Source organism: Petromyzon marinus, chromosome 27, assembly GCF_048934315.1.
Source record: "Petromyzon marinus isolate PM22_M1 ecotype Great Lakes invasive population chromosome 27, UKy_Petmar_22M1.pri1.0, whole genome shotgun sequence".
NCBI lineage: Eukaryota > Metazoa > Chordata > Hyperoartia > Petromyzontiformes > Petromyzontidae > Petromyzon > Petromyzon marinus.
The window spans coordinates 249,167-267,297 of record NC_133693.1 but is presented as its reverse complement, the minus strand read 5'-3'; the positions used below and the strand labels follow the sequence as shown (position 1 = coordinate 267,297).

The window sequence follows — 18,131 nt, the reverse complement described above, 5'->3', positions numbered from 1 at the left end:
GAACAACAATAACTCGTTTCCAATCCCCTCGGGTTCCGTTTACACCTTGAGGGCCGATGCGTTTGATAACGATTATGTGCTTGGTCCGTTGTGCACTGCTTTAATATTTCTTGTAATATTTTAGAAAAGGTAATGTTGAGGTACTTATTTTTTTACCTACACTTACAATGAGTTGACCATTGTTTTTGTCGCAATGTTTTATTTTATTTATCTAAAACACTTTTTAAATGGCATCAATGCTTGTTTTTCATGGAAAAATATTCAGGTTATTTAGAAATGAACACTTGTTCAACCGTGATTTTTGAATTGTTACATCGCAGGATCGCAGCAGGTGGCAGCACCTTGGAGAGGCCTCCATCTAGCAGTGGGTTGAGCATGGCTGATGATTATGTTGAGCAATTGTCCCTGTCTTTAGCAGGTTGTCGCAGAAGAACGACTCGCACATCACAATGGAATCAGCCCCGGATAAACCACATGCATATGAGATTCCACCCACTGGTGAGGGTTCGTAGTGTCCTTTGCACATACAGCATCTACAGTCACAGCCACAGGGAGAATTAGTGATGTGGGCTCTTACACGTTTATGCATTGTTTTTTTACCTTGGGATTGTCTTTGTCATTTATGCTTTGTGTTTATATTTGTGTAGCTACATTTACTTGTTTGTGGTCAGGTAGACACTGATTCACTGACCCTCGGCAAGGAAGGAATAGCTAAGAATTTAACCAGTGTGTGGAACAATATATTTATTTTGTCCTCATGTATGTGTTAATCTGCCAGCTGGATGACATTTTCCCGCAGATAATGGAGAGTCAACTTTATTGTATCCTGTGAGTGGCATGCTACAATACATCGATTTATCAATTCAAATCAAATTCTTAAGCTGAAGTTAAACAGTGTAACTCCTGTTTAACACGTAGTGTAACCCTTGCAATAATACTCCTTAACACACAATGTTGCTGTTTATGTTGACCTATTTAGCATGGACAGGACAGTGAGTAAATGAAGTTATGCAAAACTCTTCACACCATCTTTTAAGTTAATTTTGAGGCACAAGCGAAGCACACTGTTTGGCTGGACAAGGTAAAGCATGGTATTTTTAAAGATAATGGACACATTTGTTTTCATTTTCTTTGTTTCATATTCTTTACAATGGAAGTTTTTAATTTATACTTAGGCCAAACTGCACCTCTCTTAGCTTAGATGCTCCTCTTGGTTTTTACCTTAATGCCTTGTTTTGTAGGCAAGAGGGGAGGGCAGGGGTCTGGCGTAGGCCTCTGTTTTATTAATGATGAAAGGCAAGTACCATCAGGGACTACGATACATCTGTAATATGCAGCTGTTTTGCAAAATATAAGCAACGCTAGTTCCGTTGCTTAATATTAGATGTTATGAAATATTTAAAAAAAGTGTAACTCAGTTACGTGCACAAACATACCATTTCACTTCAAATTTATGCTTACAATACTTGCACAAAGCTCTGCGCACAACAATTAATAACTTTTGACTTAAAGCTTTCGTGACTGCAGGGATTCATATTATTGTTTTTTTATTTTATTGTTTCCCTTCTACGTGACTTTACCGAAAGAACCAAGAATATAATTGATAACTTATTTAGAAAAAAAATATTTGAGGTTTCCGCAGCCTTGATTAAAATTCACGAGTCACACATGCAGTTATACTGGAATCAATTTGAAATATTAACTTGTTTTTACAAGTTCAAGCAAGCCTGAATACTGATGAGACATTACGTTGAAATTGGTCCAGAGTTTGCTTGTACTAAATCAATGCTACTGAAATTATTCACTCCCAGAAGGACATGGGGCCAATGGGTTGTGTAAAGAATAATATTTTGTATGTGTTATCTCTTTTGTTTTTACCGTTTTGTTTGCTCTATGAGCCTAAATGTAATATTGTAGAATAATTTGCATACAACTTTTATAAATTTTAAATACATTAATCCATTCTGACACACCCATGATGTGATGCATATCTGTTAACCGACGCATCATTACATGCCCAGTAGTAGCAGCGCTGCGTAGTGGTCACATTGTGCTGATTTTATGCCGCAGATGCAGCCTCGTCAAAGGAGGTGCAGGTGAAGCTGGAGGCAGAGGAAGGTTCCCTGCCTGACAGTCCTCTCGGCAGTGATGGGGCAGTTCCAAGCCACCCGGACTTCGACGTGGTGGGAGCCATGGACTGGAGGGACGGTATCGGCACGTTGCCAGGCAGCACGCTGCGCGTGAGTCACCGGCAACCCACTCACAAGCACGACCGCTGACGGAGTTTTGGTTGGCCGGTCAATCACGCACGCTAATTGAAAAAAACTGCAAATTGGAGGTATTAGAAAATAGTAGATTTGTTAGAATTAATGTACGAGTCGTGTCGTCATTTGTATGCACTCTTTCAGAGGCAATGATGGACGTTAACATATGAGCATTGTGTTTGTTCTTGCATTTGTGAATTCACATGCACCACTATTTAAGGCAAACAGTATAATACATATAATTGATATAGCTTCCAAATGCACACTCATCTCAAGACACTGAACAGAAAAAGTGTACACATGTTTTTTATATATATAGAAAGAGCGTTATAGGCAGATAAAAAAGAAACGTCTTAAAATAGAATTAAATGGCAGCTGAAAGTTGATCACGGTTTTCTGAGGGAAGAGAGTTCTATATTACGCAGCACCTCCAATTAGCATGGTTGGCTACGTACGATGCGAAAGAAGTTCAACATATATACATACAGAAACAAGGGAGAATGAGCAACCTTCCACTGAGCAAAGGTTTTATGGAGTCTTCGACGGAAAGCCTTAGCTGCTGAAGCTGGGAGTGTGTAGAGGGGAAGAGTGAGATGATGGAAGAGTTTGGCAGAGGTGAGTCCAAGGAGGATCTTGAATATGGTGAGTGTGAGCTTGAAGTTGATCCAGGATTGGACTAAGCTGGTGGAGGTATTGGAGTAATGTGGTCTCGTTGGTTATAAAAGGATGTTCTCTGTGTCCCCTTTCTGTAATATTTGTTCCTCGGACATTGACCTAATTACTTAAAATTGAGAAAAAATTAGATTTCTGGTTTATCAATTTAAACAATGGAAAGCACTCTCCACTTCATGCCTTTCAGCAACTCTTCTTGCCACGTCTGTATGTCTAAATTAGCTCAAGCCTACGATAAATCACATGACTTCTGTGTGGCTACCCCTAGCCTGAATCCCTCCCTGCCGCCCCCTTTGAAAACAGACACCGCTCCATGAAGCAGCGTAGACGCCCGTATTTTGCGTCTTCCTATCTTCTTTTCTGACACTTGGCTCTTGTTTTAAAATTCTTTTTTGATCCTTTTCCTCTTATTTCTCATTCTTTCTTTCCTCCCTTTTCTGTTCATTTTTATTTTTCCATTCAAAGGCTATACACCCCTTCCCATGGTGGGCCACAGGTAAAAAGTTGAGAGCGATTTTTTTATTTTATCTTAAGACTTTCTTTTTCAATCTCACATTTAATAAGTTGTATAGTCATAGTTTTATCGATTTGTAGTCTCAAGGACGTAACATAGTTTCCCTCGATTTAAAGCTTTCGTGACTGCAGGGATTCATATTCTTGGTTCTTTCGGTAAAGTCACGTAGAGGGGAAACAATAAAATAATAAAAATATAAAACAAGTGGCGTTTTTTTAACGTTAGCACCACGGATAGCGATTTGACAGTTTGTTCAGATGAACGAGTCCATCTATGTTCGGAAAAAAGGAGAGGGAGATGAAAAATAATGGGTGCGGTCTGAAAGCCACCTTAAGTGTGATCAATCAATTAAGACCCGAAATGGTTTATCAAATCCTTCCAATGATTGCTAATGGAGATCTTTTTTGTGATCCCCGCAATGTAGGGTAAAGTGATGGTTTTGAAAGGCTCCTCAAGAGGGTCCTTCTTCATGGTTTGAGTGATAGCTTTGCGGATTGTATAGTCGGAGTAACCATTAGCCTTAAGAGCTTGGTGTACGTGCTTGAGTTCACTGCCTATGTGTTCCTGGTCGGATATGCATTGGGCTCTATGGTACAGAGTCTTGATGAGGGAATTCTTCTGGGATGAATGGTGGTGGTAATCCGGTTTCAGGTAAGCATCCGTATGGGTAACTTTCCTGTAGACAGAGTGGCTCATTGAACCATCAGGTCTCTTTTTTTTATTAGGACATCCAAAAAAGGTAGCTTGCCATCTTTTTCGACTTCCATGGTAAATCTGATGGCTGGGTGTATGGAATTGATGTGGTCAAAGAATTGGTCTAGAGCAGGCCGGCCATGTGCACCATAGAGCCCAATGCATATCCGACCAGGAACACATAGCCAGTGAACTCAAGCACGTACACCAAGCTCTTAAGGCTAATGGTTATTCCGACTACACAATCCGCAAAGCTATCACTCCAACCATGAAGAAGGAACATCTTGAGGAGCCTTTCAAAACCATCACTTTACCCTACTTTGCGGGGATCACAAAAAATATCTCCAAAATCTTGAATAAACACAAGATCCAGGTCCGATTCAACACATTACATAAAATCCGTGATCTGGTTCCGTCTGTAAAAGATGTCATTCCGGACATACATTACCCTGGCGTCTACAAACTAAGTTGCCTCTGTGGTAGTAGTTACATTTGAGAAACCAAACGACATGTCTCGGACCGCATTCGTGAACACAAAGCAGACCTGAAACACGGTAGGATCAACTCCTCGGCTGTGGCAGATCGCTGTTATAATTCAGTAGGTTCACATGACATTGACTTCTCCAAGACAGAGGTTATTTACAAGCCATCTGGCTACCATGAGAGATTCGTTCATGAGGCTATCCACATATATAAACACATAGACAATTTCAACCAAGAAGATGGATTCTGGCTTAGCAATCATTGGAAGGATTTGATAAACCATTTCGGGTCTTAATTGATTGATCACGCTTAAGATGGCTTTCAGACCGCATCCATTATTTTTCGTCTCCCCCCTCCTCTTTTCGGAACATAGATGGACTCTTTTTGATTTAAAGCTTTCGTGACTGCAGTGATTCATATTCTTGGTTCTTTCGGTAAAGTCACGTAGAAGGGAAACAGTAAAATAATAAAATATATATAAAACAATAAAATTCTCACGACGTTTTGACTGCAACACATCAGGTGTGAAAACCAACGGCAAGAACATTTGTTCATTTGTTCTTGCCGTTGGTTTTCACACTTGATGTGTTGCAGTCGAAACGTCGTGAGAATTTTATTGTTTTATATTTTATTATTTTATTTTTCCCTTCTACGTTACTTTACCGAAAGAACCAAGAATATAGTTTCCCTCATTGTTTATCTTTAATTTCATTAATGTAGTTTTAAACTGTTTGTACTTGTTTTAAAATTGTAAAGCAGTCTGGTAGATCGAGTCCTCAATTTATATGCAGCATTTGTTAAGATTTTCACCTTTTGCTGTAATTACAGTGCATCCTCATTAGTGGAGGATGTATGCTCAGTAATCGTGCTGGTTCAGAGAAGCTGTTTCTCCAAGCGTTCTGCGCTTGCATGGCTGTCAACGTAGTAGCGTTCCCTGGTGCGACACGGCTCTGCCAACGTAGTCCCAGAGCCGCGTGCAATTGCGCGCGCATGCCTTTGTACTTGCCAGACATGCTGGGGCACCGCGCTCTGCTTGCCGAGTAAATGACACGTGACCCATTGTGCCTGATGTGTGCCCGGCGGTTGGCGCGACCCACGTGCCATTTATCTCCCATTGCCCAGCATTTTTGTGAAATTGACAGAGTTTGTAGCCACCACTTGCGTCAGCCGGTTATCCCAACTCGACGCTGTCACCCTTTGCCCTAAATGTGGCATTCAAGCTGGCTGACATGTCCATAGCTGTGCTAAAATAAATGGCAGCTTATTTTGGTCGTCCCTTTGTACAACTTGGAAACACCTTGCGTTGCTGAAGGGACAAAACAGGCTGCCGGATTTATTTATTGATGTTTTTCACTGTCTTGTTATGTGTGTATTGTACGTGTCATTTTTGTTATTGGTCTACAAAAAATGTCAGTGCAACACAAAGTCGAGTTGTGTGCAATATTGGTACATTGCAGAATTAAGGTGGTGTTTTATTACATACAGGAGACTGTTGAAAATCATGGGGGTTATGTTCTTGGAAAGTGCCGTGAAAGTCAAAACCGCAAATATTCAATACTTTGCCTTACCTAAGTAAGACACATTATAAATTGAAATAAGTACTATACTGTATGCCAAAAAAATAATTGAAACAAACGTGTAAAAACCTTATACAAAAAACATTGCTATAAAATAAATAGTATTCTAAGTACTGTTCTTTCCTGTGATGGTAATGATCCAAAGCGGATGTGTTGTGTGGTTATCCGTGAGTGGAGGAGCGGTATTGCTTCGGTTAGTGTGCTGCACTACGAACCCAGCGACCCGAGTTCGATTCCCACTCATGCCCAACACAATGACCATTATCTAAATCGGTCCTGGGTCTTTCCCTAGGTACCTGGTGCGATGTTTAAACATTGCCACTGGGGAGACAAAGGCGGCCGGTCTGTTGATAAGTTATGAGGTTTTTTTCTAGGTAGAGTTGCTTTTAGCATTGCAAAGTATCATTTGTTTTCCTGACACTTGGGCACTGCGCTCCCTGCTTGCATAATCCTCACTAACAATATTGATGCTTCAATAACACCCTGATTCACCATCCTTGGCCTTTAAGTCCTCAAACAAACTTGGTGCGTTTGCCTGGATCACCAGTAAACTGAGAGGAATATGGGGCTGATGTTGATCAATCCACACTGATAACATGCGCTCAATATCTCCTGCTGCAAAGCAGCATAATGATTCAAATTTGTATTCTTTAGGTCTCTCGCTAAAGCCACGTAGATAGAAGCATAAAAAAAAATTTCCCTGCCTCAGCAGCTCTCACCCGCTATATGTTTCACCTGATGACGATTGCTTGTGTTGCGATCGAAACGCTGTGATATTTTTTAATTATTATTTTTCTATCTAAGTGGCTTTACCAAAAGACTCAAAGAATATGAATTCCTGCAGTCACGAAAGCTTTAAGTCAAGATTCTAATTTGGTTTACAATGTGATCACCTTCCTCCACATCGCGGCACTTGAAGCAGTAGGATCAGTGATAAATGACCTCCCCATATGAAAACAAAAACAGTCCACAAACTGAGATGAGGGTACTCCGCCGCGTGCTCTATCATTCCGCTCACCTGTGCAGCCCAAGAAAGCGAGGACTCTCGCACTACATTATGGCTGCTTAGAGATACACTGGGCCGGTAGGGGACGTTGCCTAGCAACGTACGTGCTGCGCAGCCGCCTCGCTTTCCGCCGTGGAAAGTAGTTAACCACCGGCAGCGACGTTGTAGTGATACCGCACGACGTTAAATGCATATATGGGTAGTGATTCATCTGCGACTTTGTAGCTAAATAACCTTAAACAGGCCGACGTTGAACGAAGAGCCACTGTATAAGGGACACTTTTTCACTCTTGCAAGATTTCATATTCCTATTATTTCCAAATGTAAAATTTGAGCCACAACATTTTTCAATGCAGTATTAAAATAAGTTACAATCTTGTTTTGTTCCAATGCTTTCTGTTTTAAATAAGGGCCACTGGCCAAACCTCACCTGGTATTATTATGTATTATTCTTCAAATATCAGGCAGCATTTGTGAACGGTAATGACCATGGGAGATTATTTCTAGTTGATGCACAGCAGGCAGTCTGCGTTGCCCATGCGATTGTGTTGAAAAATGCATAATTTGAAAGTTTAAATTATCATGCTGTGATATTATTCTTTCATTGTGTGTTCGCTCATGTGCTCGTGTCGTCATGTGATTCAGTTCCGTATTAACGAGTTCGGCACGCTGGAGATCGTCTCTCCCGAGGAGTCTGCAGCCATGGAGGGCTCGTGGAACGCAGGCCAGGGCGGTGAGCGCTGCAAGCACTCATCTGTTACCGGGGTCTCATTGTCGCCCAATTTCCACACGTAGTTACGTGTGTGCGTGCGTCGTTGTGGGAAGATAATTTTTCTACTAGGTATAAATTGCTGGGTTTATCGATGTTAAATTGAGCCAGGTGGCGCAGGAGTTACAATACTCGACTCGCAACTGAGGGTCAACAGTATGATTTATTTACGGTCAATAAAATGAGGACCACTTTGCGAGACGTTACCGGTCGTTGCTCTATGGATTGACTTGCCTTGCTATAGGAATGTGGAAGTTCCACCACTATCTAAGGGCTGTGAGTGGGAGATTAGCAGTGCAGTTGTGTTCGTTTGACCAGGAAGTCACTCTCACTTTCGTGTCTCATTGGGTTTTACCGTGGCTCCCTGTTCCGGTGCCAGGTCCTCCGGGCGAGGGCGTCGGTCGACCGAAGGAGGAGCCGCCGGGCGGCGCGGAAGAGCTGCCGAGTATGGAGGGTATCTGCTGCTGCGAGCAGTGTGGGCACTACGGTACTGCCGAAGAGTTCTTCCAGGAAGGACGCTTCTGTAGCGACAAGTGCGCACGCATCTTCACTACAGAGAAGTACGCACCCTCGGACCCCCCGCCCTTCTACCTAACCCCTTCGCCCGCCTCTTTGGTGTAATGGTTAGCACACTGGACTTGCTAACCAAAATTCGTCAGTTTAATTTTAGCTTACAACATAGTAGTTTAAAGATTGGCTTTAATTAAATCCCTCCCCACTGCCTCTGTTCATCCAGCAACATAAATTGGTACACCAGAATCAATCGGCAGTTCTTTGGTGTGAGGAAGTGGGGACGCCCACCCATTTTCCAATATGTTGGGTCAGTGTGGAAGAGAAGGCCCCTCAAGTATGATCTCGTAAAGGCCCTTTCCCCAGCAGTGGATTAACAAAGCAGTTGCAGGGCTGCACCTGTAACATCTTTACCTGTCGCCTTCTATTGCTTTCCAACCAAGGTGGAAAGCGTTAATTTACTAACTGTCCATTTGTCTGTAAAGGGAAGGCGTGATACATCTCATTAATATGATACAATACAAACACCACTTGAATGTAAAGTTGTGTTGCTGTAAGAGGCTTGCTTTATAAATGTCTGGCCACATTGATCAGAGGATTACCCAAAACTTGGAGACACAATTCAGCAGCTGATTTATGAGCCTGTTATGGTCTATGGATGTATTGTTTCTGTGCACCTGACAGGCACTACTGTTTAATCGCTTCTTGGATACTGCTGAGGTCAAACGCATGTTAGAAAGTGTCCCAAATACATGAATATTCGTGATATTTTTCCATTGCTTGCTTTATGACTGAAAAAAGACATGCACAATTAACCATATCAAGCAGAATTAAAGACCAAGCTGATGCACAACTGATACATGAACCTGTTACTATAGCAAGTAAAATTAAGTTTTAAACAACAGAAAGTATGCACCCGTGGAAATAGAGACCACACTGAACAAAAACACTTATTTGCGACAGGTGTAACGATTCCTCAGCATCATCAAACATGATCCAGTGCTGAATGAAGGCCTTGCCATCGCTAGCTCTCGCTGTGTTGGGAAATGGCAATGCATCTCGCACCTACCCACAAGTTCATTGCTCCATCGACGGACATCCTCCCGCACGCATTCCACGTCTCAGCTGCCACCGCATCCTTATTTGTTTCCATGCGTAATCCCTGCTAGAGGCTTGAGAAGGTATTTCATCCAGCAGTGGATTGATTACAGCCGATGATGTTGAGTTTAATTGACTTGAAGCCGATTTAAAGTTTGGATGAGTGTGGTTGCTGTTGTACACCGGTAGTGGATCTTTGTTTGTTTGGCAGCGCTAAGAATTCATGCTCTGACTTAATTCTGCAAGTTTTGGTTGCTGCTGTCACTACACAATGCGATACATTTTCACGACTAGGGGTAACAATTAATTAATTATTGAATGTTTGGGTGCATGTGGAATCTATGGTGTTATCAATATATAGAATCTATAATTGTATAAACATAAATAAATCAGAAATAATAGATGTTATACGCAATTTGTTGCATGTTTTATGAGCATAAGAATCAATTTTAATCAATTGTTACATCCTTATAATTTATCCACAAGCATGTAACTTTGGACACGATGACGTCCTGATTTTTATAAAAAATATAAACATCAATCAATGAACACAAAAGCAATTGATACTTGGGCAGATAACCATCTTCTTGCTGAGGGTGTCACAGACACCACATTACACCCTTTCCCTGCTGCATCTTCATACAGGGGGTCGGGATGACTGGCTATGTTGTAGTGGGCCGACCCTATGATCTAATATTCGATCCATGATCGTCCACTTTACAAGATATTGTTATGATTTGTTGTGGGTTTTTTTGATAATGTTATATTTTTTTAATATAAAAAACATTTCTGAGAGTGTATTAAAATTTGTGACAATTAATATAAATAAATAACTACTATCCATATGTGTTTGTCATCGCTGTAGTAAACAAATTATGTTAGTGATGCTTCAAATCAAAATCTTTATTTAGACTGGAAGAATCTAATGAGCTTATGAAGCTCTTTTTCACCGATGTCCAGTAGAGGCGCGTCAGCAATTTGACACTGGTGCTCCTTTAGGACAAATAACAAAAATCTCAACACGTTCGTCAAAAGTCTGTGGTGTAAAAAACATATGTTAATATGCAAAGTTTTTGCCATTGACCCTTCTTGATAGTACGATAGTATTTCATTTAATTATTTGGATAGGTATTGTATTTGCAGTATGTGCGATTTGGCCACAGTGAGTAGTCTGATTTACACGTGAGGGCGTCAAGTGCGGTGATGGAGCTGTGCCGATGTGCGGTGCCCTCGCGCGCCTCCCCTTTTAATCTTCCTGTGCCCCTAATCCTCTTAACTGGCACATGGAGTGGCTCTCAGAGCGGCCCTGTTGCCTCAAACCCACGAGGAATGCCAACCGCGAGCAAGGGAAACCCCACGTCTTGCGCGGTGTTGATGTTTGTGGTATGGTGCCAACGGGCGATGGCTCTCACTCATGATGCTTTAGAGTTGTGTCAGATTTCCCAAGGCAGCATAGATTTGTCTGTCTACAACAGCGATGGGAAATCATTTCCTGACTGAGGGCTGAATAGGATTTTCCAATACCTCGGTCTGCAAATTAACATGAAAACTTCAGCATTATACAATTCTAATGCAAAAAGTACATGTTGACCTAATATAAAGAGGCCCTTGCAGTTACAGAAGTGAGTACGTGCAGCGCTAACATTTTAAACATTGTTGCCAAGTCAAAATATTCCCCGCTAGTACCGAATAGTGTGGCAAGGATGCTTGCAGTAATAGATAAATATCGTTTTCGGACCGTTTGCCAGTGGTGGTCCTCGTGTGGCCTTATGCGGGGCAGTAGGTTTCCCACCCCTGGTTTACAATATAAGAGCTCGTTGAGTGTTTGCATTGTGTCTTACTTTAACGTCGCACGTGAGAGAGGGAATGTGGTAATATTTCTGGGTTTATTATGGTCTTGAGAGCAGGGTGTTATGTGCCTTATTTAACATGTGTAGGCCAGGGCAGGTAAGCAGCGTCGACACCAGAGCCTCGGACGCCAAGAAACGTGGGCGGAAGCTGAGCCTGAACACGCGAGCCGACCCCGAGCTGATGTCAAATGGCGATGATCGGCTGGTAAAAGTCACACCCATCTCCATGCCGGGCAACACTTGTGCAGGACCCTATTTCTATAGCTCCCACAGTTGTCTGCATCTGTCAATGTTTGCATCTTTTTGCATGTCTGTTTGTCTCAGTGTCTGTCTCTCCATGTCTTTGTGTCATTGTTTGTTCGTTTCTCAATCCGATTGTCCTGGTAAGGGTTGCGGTGGCAGCATGTTGAGTAGAGCAGTCGAGACCTTCCTTTCCCTGGTAACAGACTAGCTCTTCCTGGGGAGTTCTCAGGCCAGCTGAGCGACATCGTCCCGCCAGCGTGTTCTGGACCGGCCCCCAGGGGTCTTCCAGGGGGAGTCTATCGGGGGGCATCCTTACAAGGTGCCCGAACAACCCTCAACTTGCTCCTCTTGATCCGGAGGAGCAGCGGCTCGACTCTGAGGCTCTCCTGGATTACCAAGCGCCTCACCTGATCACAGAGAGTGAGCCCAGAAACCCTGCGGAGAAATCTCATGTCGGCCCCTTGTATCCGCGATCACGTCCTTTCGGTTATTACCAAAAGCTCATGACCATAGGTTAGGGTGGGAATGTAGATCAACCTGTAAACCGAGAGCTTTGTTCGAGAGCTCAGCTCCCGCTTCACCTCCACGGAACGGTACAGTGCCCGCAACACTGCAGATGCCCCATCGATCCAACGGCCGATCTCCCACTTACCATCACTCATGAAAGAGACTGAGGTATTTAAACTTCTCCACTAAGGGCAGCTGTTCCCCCCTCACCTGGAGAAAACAATACACCATCTCCCGGGAGTGAACCATGACCTCAGATTTGGAGCTGCTGATCCTCATCCCAGCTGCTTCACATTCGGCATCAAAAGGTTCAAGTACATGCTGGAGATCACAGACTGACGAGGCAAAGAGAGACTGAGGTATTTCAACTTCTCCACTAAGGGCAGCTGTTCCCCCCTCACCTGGAGAAAACAATACACCATCTCCCGGGAGTGAACCATGACCTCAGATTTGGAGCTGCTGATCCTCATCCCAGCTGCTTCACATTCGGCATCAAAAGGTTCAAGTACATGCTGGAGATCACAGACTGACGAGGCAAAGAGGACAACGTCATCTGCAAAAAGCAGCGACGCCACCTCCATGCTCTCCATACCTGGGGCTGCGCCTTGTCCATGAAAATCACAAACAGGATTAGAGACTTGACGCACCCTTAGCGGAGTCCAACACCCACAGTGAACGACTTTGGTTTAACACCAAGAATACGGACACAGCTCTCACTCTGCGAATAGCGGGACTGGATAGCGCACAAAAGCAGCATCGGTACATCATCCTCCCGCAGCACCTTCCAGAAGACATTGCATGGAACATGGTTATATGCCTTCTTCAAGTCTACAAAGCAGAGGTAGACTGGAGAAGCATACTCCCGTGACCCCTCAAATATGTGTGAGAGGGAAAAGAGCTGGTCCATTGTTCAACGACCATGATGGAATCCACATTGTTCCTCCTGAATCTTAAGCTCGACCACCGGGCGGTGCCTCCTGTCCAGCACTCTGACATAGGCTTTACCTGGGATGCTGAGGAGTGCATTTCCTCTCTAGTTGGAGTACACCCTCTGGTCCCCTTTTTTAATAATGGGAACCACGACCCAGTTTGCCAGTCTAGAGGTACTGTACCCACCTTTCATGCAACATTGAAGAGGCTTGTTAACCACGACACTCCTATACTGTCCTGCGCTTTCAACAACTTTGGGCGAATCTCATCCACCCCAGCAGCTATGCCGCTATGAAGTTCCCTTGACCACCACAGTAACTTCAGCAAGCGTGATGGATCCGACCTCAACTATTTCCAGGGCTGCCTCCTGAAAGAAGGGCATGTCCACAGGGTTGAGGAGCTCCTCAAAGTGTCCCTTCCACCTCGACTATATCCCTAGTTGAGGTCAATGTTTCGCCACCCTTACTGAAAACAGCCTGGGCCACGTTCCATCAACCCCTTCCTAAGATGCCAGAACATCTTTGAGGCTGCTCGGTAGTCCCTTTCCATGGCCTCCCTAACTCCTCTCACGCCCCCGGGCCTTTCGCTTCAGTAACTGCTGCAGCTGCCGCCCTCTTGGCAAACCGTTACCTCTCAATCGAGTCGGGAGACTTTTTTCCGAGTAGAGCTCGGAATGCCTCCTTCAACTTTACAGCTTCCCTCACCACTGGTGTCCACCAGTCCTCGGGTTGCCACCATGACAGGCACTAACTGCCTTCATGCCATGGCTTTTCACAGCTGCATCCACAATCGTGACCCTGAAATCATCCACTCGGACTCAATGTCCACGACCACCCCTGAAGTGCAGGATAAGTTTTTCTGGAGGTGGAAGTTGAAATCTTTCTGCACTGGGTCTTCTGCCAGACGTTCACAGAAAACCCGCACTATTCGTTTGGGCCTTCCAAGTCATCTGGTCGGTGCCCCATGCATCGGATCCATATTACCACCAGGTGGTGATCAGTTGACAGCTCTGCCCCTCTCTTCACCCGAGTGTCGAGAACATACGGCCTTAGGTCCGATGATACAACTATGAAGTCAATCATTGACCATCGGCCCAAGGTGCTCTGGCACCAAGTACACTTATGAGTATCCTTGTGTTCGAACATGGTGTTTGTTATTAACTTGCACAGAATTCCAATAACATCTCACGATTTGGGTTCAGATTGGGGGGGGGCATTCCTCCCAATCACGCCTCTCCAGATATCTCCATCGTTTCCCACGTGAGCATTGAAGTTGCCCAGTAAGACTATGCAGTCAGGCGGATTTCTGTCAAGCACTCTGAACTGCTGTTTGGTGCATAAGCACAGAGAACAGTCAGAGCTTCCCCTCCTGAGACCCGAAGTCTCATTGAGGCGACCCTCTCATCCACTGGGACAATCTCCAGCTGAACAGCACCCAGCCGGGGGCTAGTGAGTATCCCCACACCTGCCTGGCGCCTCTTACCAGGGGTTACTCCGGAATAGGAGAGAGACCACCCCCGATCGAGAAGTTTGGTTCCAGTGCCAATGCTTTGCATGGAGGTGAGACCAACTATATCTAGTCTATACCTTTCCGCCTCCTCCACCAGCTCTGGCTCCTTCCTCCCCAGTGGCATGACATTCCACGTCCCAATAGCGAGTGTCCATCGCCAAGGTCTAATCCGTCTGAGACTATCCCTCTCCCTGCCATACTGGCATCGCACCCAACCCTCACCATTCATCCTGTGGATGGTGGGCCCACAGGATGGTCTTTGTGTCTGTTTCTGTCAATGCCTCTTGCCATGTGTATATTTTTTTGTTTCTCTGTGTCTCTTCATGGTTAGCTCATTCTGTGCATTTTCAGTATGTGTCTGTGTGTGTATCTCAGTGTTTGTCTCTCTACGTCTCTCTCCACGTTTCTCTGGCTCTCGGGTTCTTCTTCCCTCTGCACAGGACCTAATTTGTCTTTAGACAGCTCTCACTAGCAATCTGTAGTTACGTACTGAATATATATGTCACGACATATATATATAGGACTTTCCCACACCCCCGATTAACACGGTTGGCTACGTACAGTGTAATATATACACATAGGAACACACGAATGTAAGCACAATCTTCTATTTAAAAGCGGAAAGTTCTAGGTAGACAACATCTCTCAGCTTGGTTGTGTTTGCTGCAGGAGAAGCGAGGAGACCTCAAGATGAAGATCAAAGTCCCCAGCCCTGTGGAGGCACCAATCAAACTGCGCCGTCACTCTGAGGGTAACAACCTAAATCCTGGGCCTCCCTCCAACCCCTGCCCCCCACCATACAGATTTATTTGTGGTACAGTCGTGTGCTCCTACAAATTCCCTTGCATTGTTTAGAAATGTAACTTGCATGGATGATAGAGTTTGAAAATTAAACATCAATATTATATAGGCCACCAAATAAAAAAATAATGTTCCAGAACTGGGCCTTATGGTGGACAGGGCAGCAGATTACCCCCTACAATGTTCTTAGGCCAATTTGTGGTCTTGCTGTTGTGAGGTTTGACAGGTGGATTTTGGGTGCTTGAAGTTCTGGACGAATTCATTGACCATGCATTTTACATTTTTCTGCCATCACATGATTTATGTAATGTTACATTTTACACGGAAGTGATGCAAAATAGCAGCTATTACTTTTAGGGTAAATATAGTAATATGGGATGGAGTGGTGGCACAGTGGTTCACACACTTTCCTACAAACTCCGTGACATAATTTTGATTCCTGGCTTATAGCTAACACCACTGACAATTTATATCTGTATTGATCTTGGACCCGCATGGCGAAGTATGGTCAGATACCCCCATCACAAATACGTTGTGTCTACAACATTGGGGCGTCTCTGTTGCAGCTACCTTTTTAGCCACTTATCCTGTCCAAGTCCGCTTGGTGTGCTTAACACTCAATCAGATGTCAACGACTTGCGCTTGTCCTTTTTGCAATGTTATGTATAACGCTATTGTACAACATTTAATACAGCCTTCACCCAGCAGTGGACGTGTAAGGCAACATCCACGTCTGCTGCGCGGGTGGCCTACGGTCATGTGGGCAAGCGACGGCGTTTGCGTGTCCCTGTTGCAGCGGCGTCGACCACCAAAAAGCGTGCGTGGACGTGGATGCTGTACCTGGAGGAAGACAAGGGCGTCGCAGCTCCCGTGCGTCTTTTCAGAGAGGTGCGTTCCGGCCACCGATGGAGGAGGGGGCTGTCATTGTTGCCCTGGTCAGTTGTACAAAGCAACACGTAGTGCTTTTTGTATTTAGTTTGTTGTCCTTCCCCTCACCTCTGATTAGCACGGTTGGTTACGCACGGTGCGAAAGAGGTTCAACATACATGCATATGTACACCAGCTGAAAACAAGGAATGTTAATCACTGGCGCGTGTGGATTCTGTAACGCTTTGCAACACGCACTTGTTGTTGGAACTATACAATGAGCGATGATAACATTCCGAGCCGCACAGTGAGATTACGCGACATACAATAGCACACAGCCTAAATGTGTGTCTATAAGAAAACTTATATTTAGCTTGTAAGTTCTGCTTTTTAGTTATGGCCTCATGTTTCTCGTTAGTCGATACAGTTTGTACCACTTGGTGGGAAGTCAACAGTGGTTGTCTTGTGGATAAACTCACCCCTGACATACGAATGAGGAATTTCCACTGCTGGCTTTGGGCTCTCAACAGAAGTAAAGCACTTCCCCTCATGGCTGGTTTGAGCAAGAGAGCGCTTTTCACTCAACTCCGGTGCAGTGTTATAACCTGTCTGTGTGTGTGTGTCTATGTATGCGACTGCATGCGTCCGTGTGCATCTGTGTGTGTTTGTCCCGCTCCAGTCTCAGTCGTTCCCCCAGAGCCGGAACGGGTTCAAGGTGGGGATGCGGCTCGAAGGCATCGACCCTAAGCATCCGTCCCTGGTGTGCGTGCTCTCCGTGGCCGAGGTGCGTAGCTGTGTATGCGCATGCGATCGTTCATTGGTACTTGCTTCATTGGTTTATCGCGTTAATTGATTTTTGGTTTAATTTACGTCATAATGTGGCCATATATGTGTCATAAAACCCCCCCACCACCTGACATAGCTAAGCAACTTGTGTTGTTACGTGTGTGCACGTTCATCACGCCAATGAATTATTGCTGTTTTAGCTCACCGGTAAGTTGAAGAACTATTTTCACAACCAAACTGAGGAATTGAATATGCGAGGTTTAATTTGAAACTCTGTCAAGCATTATCGAAACAAGATCCACGAAGTAAGCATAAAATCCAGGAGGTCAAATAATGACATGGTCTAACCCAAAAATATATTATGAATCGTAGCATTGGCTGCGAAAAACCTATGTGTTCCATAATGCCCTCAGTGGCTCTGACAGAGAACAGAGCTACATGAGAACGTAGCTTTATCTTAACCAGAGCCTCAAGCATTTTCAAAGCATATTTATCTCCCCGAGACATCGTGTATGTGTGTGTGTGGAAGGTGTGTGGCTACAGAGTAAGACTCCACTTTGACGGATACTCCGAGTGCTATGACTTCTGGGTGAACGCTGACTCGCCCGACATCCACCCCGTGGGCTGGTGCGAGAAGACGAACCACAAACTACAGCCACCCAAAGGTGCTTGCAAAAAAGACAAAGATCAAATGTATAGTTTTTTTCTTTCTTTTTTTATTAAGAGCCCATTATAAATTCGAGCGATATAGGAAAGGGGTACAGTTATTCTGCAGACTACCTGCTGAATCTCCTCTCTGTTTCAAAGAACAAATTTGATCTCAGGGCTTCGCTCATTTACCAGCTTCACATTCCCTACTGCCGTACAAAAACTGGAGGAAGGGCCTTTGCTATTGATGCCCCCAGGGTCTGGAATGCTATTGCCAATAAACTGCAACTTGAATCGCTACCAATGAGATCTTCTCTCAAAACTGCTCTAGAGGAGTTGTACACCCCTAGCTGCCACTGCTATTCATTGACGTAAAATAAAATAAAATGTTTCGCTACGGATGA

At 44.3% G+C, this 18,131-nt stretch overlaps 1 protein-coding gene across 8 annotated transcripts in view; it reads left to right on the top strand.

Moving 5' to 3' along the window:
• L3MBTL3 (L3MBTL histone methyl-lysine binding protein 3) overlaps nt 1-18,131 on the top strand; it is a 48,024-nt gene that overhangs the window by 5,799 nt on the left and 24,094 nt on the right. For 5 of the 8 annotated variants that reach the window (XM_076069985.1, XM_076069982.1, XM_076069979.1 and 2 more), the window contains exons 2-10: nt 419-498; nt 2,071-2,240; nt 7,855-7,942; nt 8,358-8,538; nt 11,524-11,641; nt 15,295-15,376; nt 16,223-16,314; nt 16,973-17,077; nt 17,609-17,744. In XM_076069985.1, the coding sequence (XP_075926100.1) occupies nt 450-498; nt 2,071-2,240; nt 7,855-7,942; nt 8,358-8,538; nt 11,524-11,641; nt 15,295-15,376; nt 16,223-16,314; nt 16,973-17,077; nt 17,609-17,744 (1,021 nt within the window). In that variant the 5' untranslated portion in view covers nt 419-449. Of the gene's footprint in view, nt 1-415; nt 499-2,070; nt 2,241-7,854; nt 7,943-8,357; nt 8,539-11,523; nt 11,642-15,294; nt 15,377-16,222; nt 16,315-16,972; nt 17,078-17,608; nt 17,745-18,131 lie in introns of all 8 variants that reach the window. The other 3 variants (XM_076069980.1, XM_076069983.1, XM_076069984.1) reach the window with 1 other exon arrangement.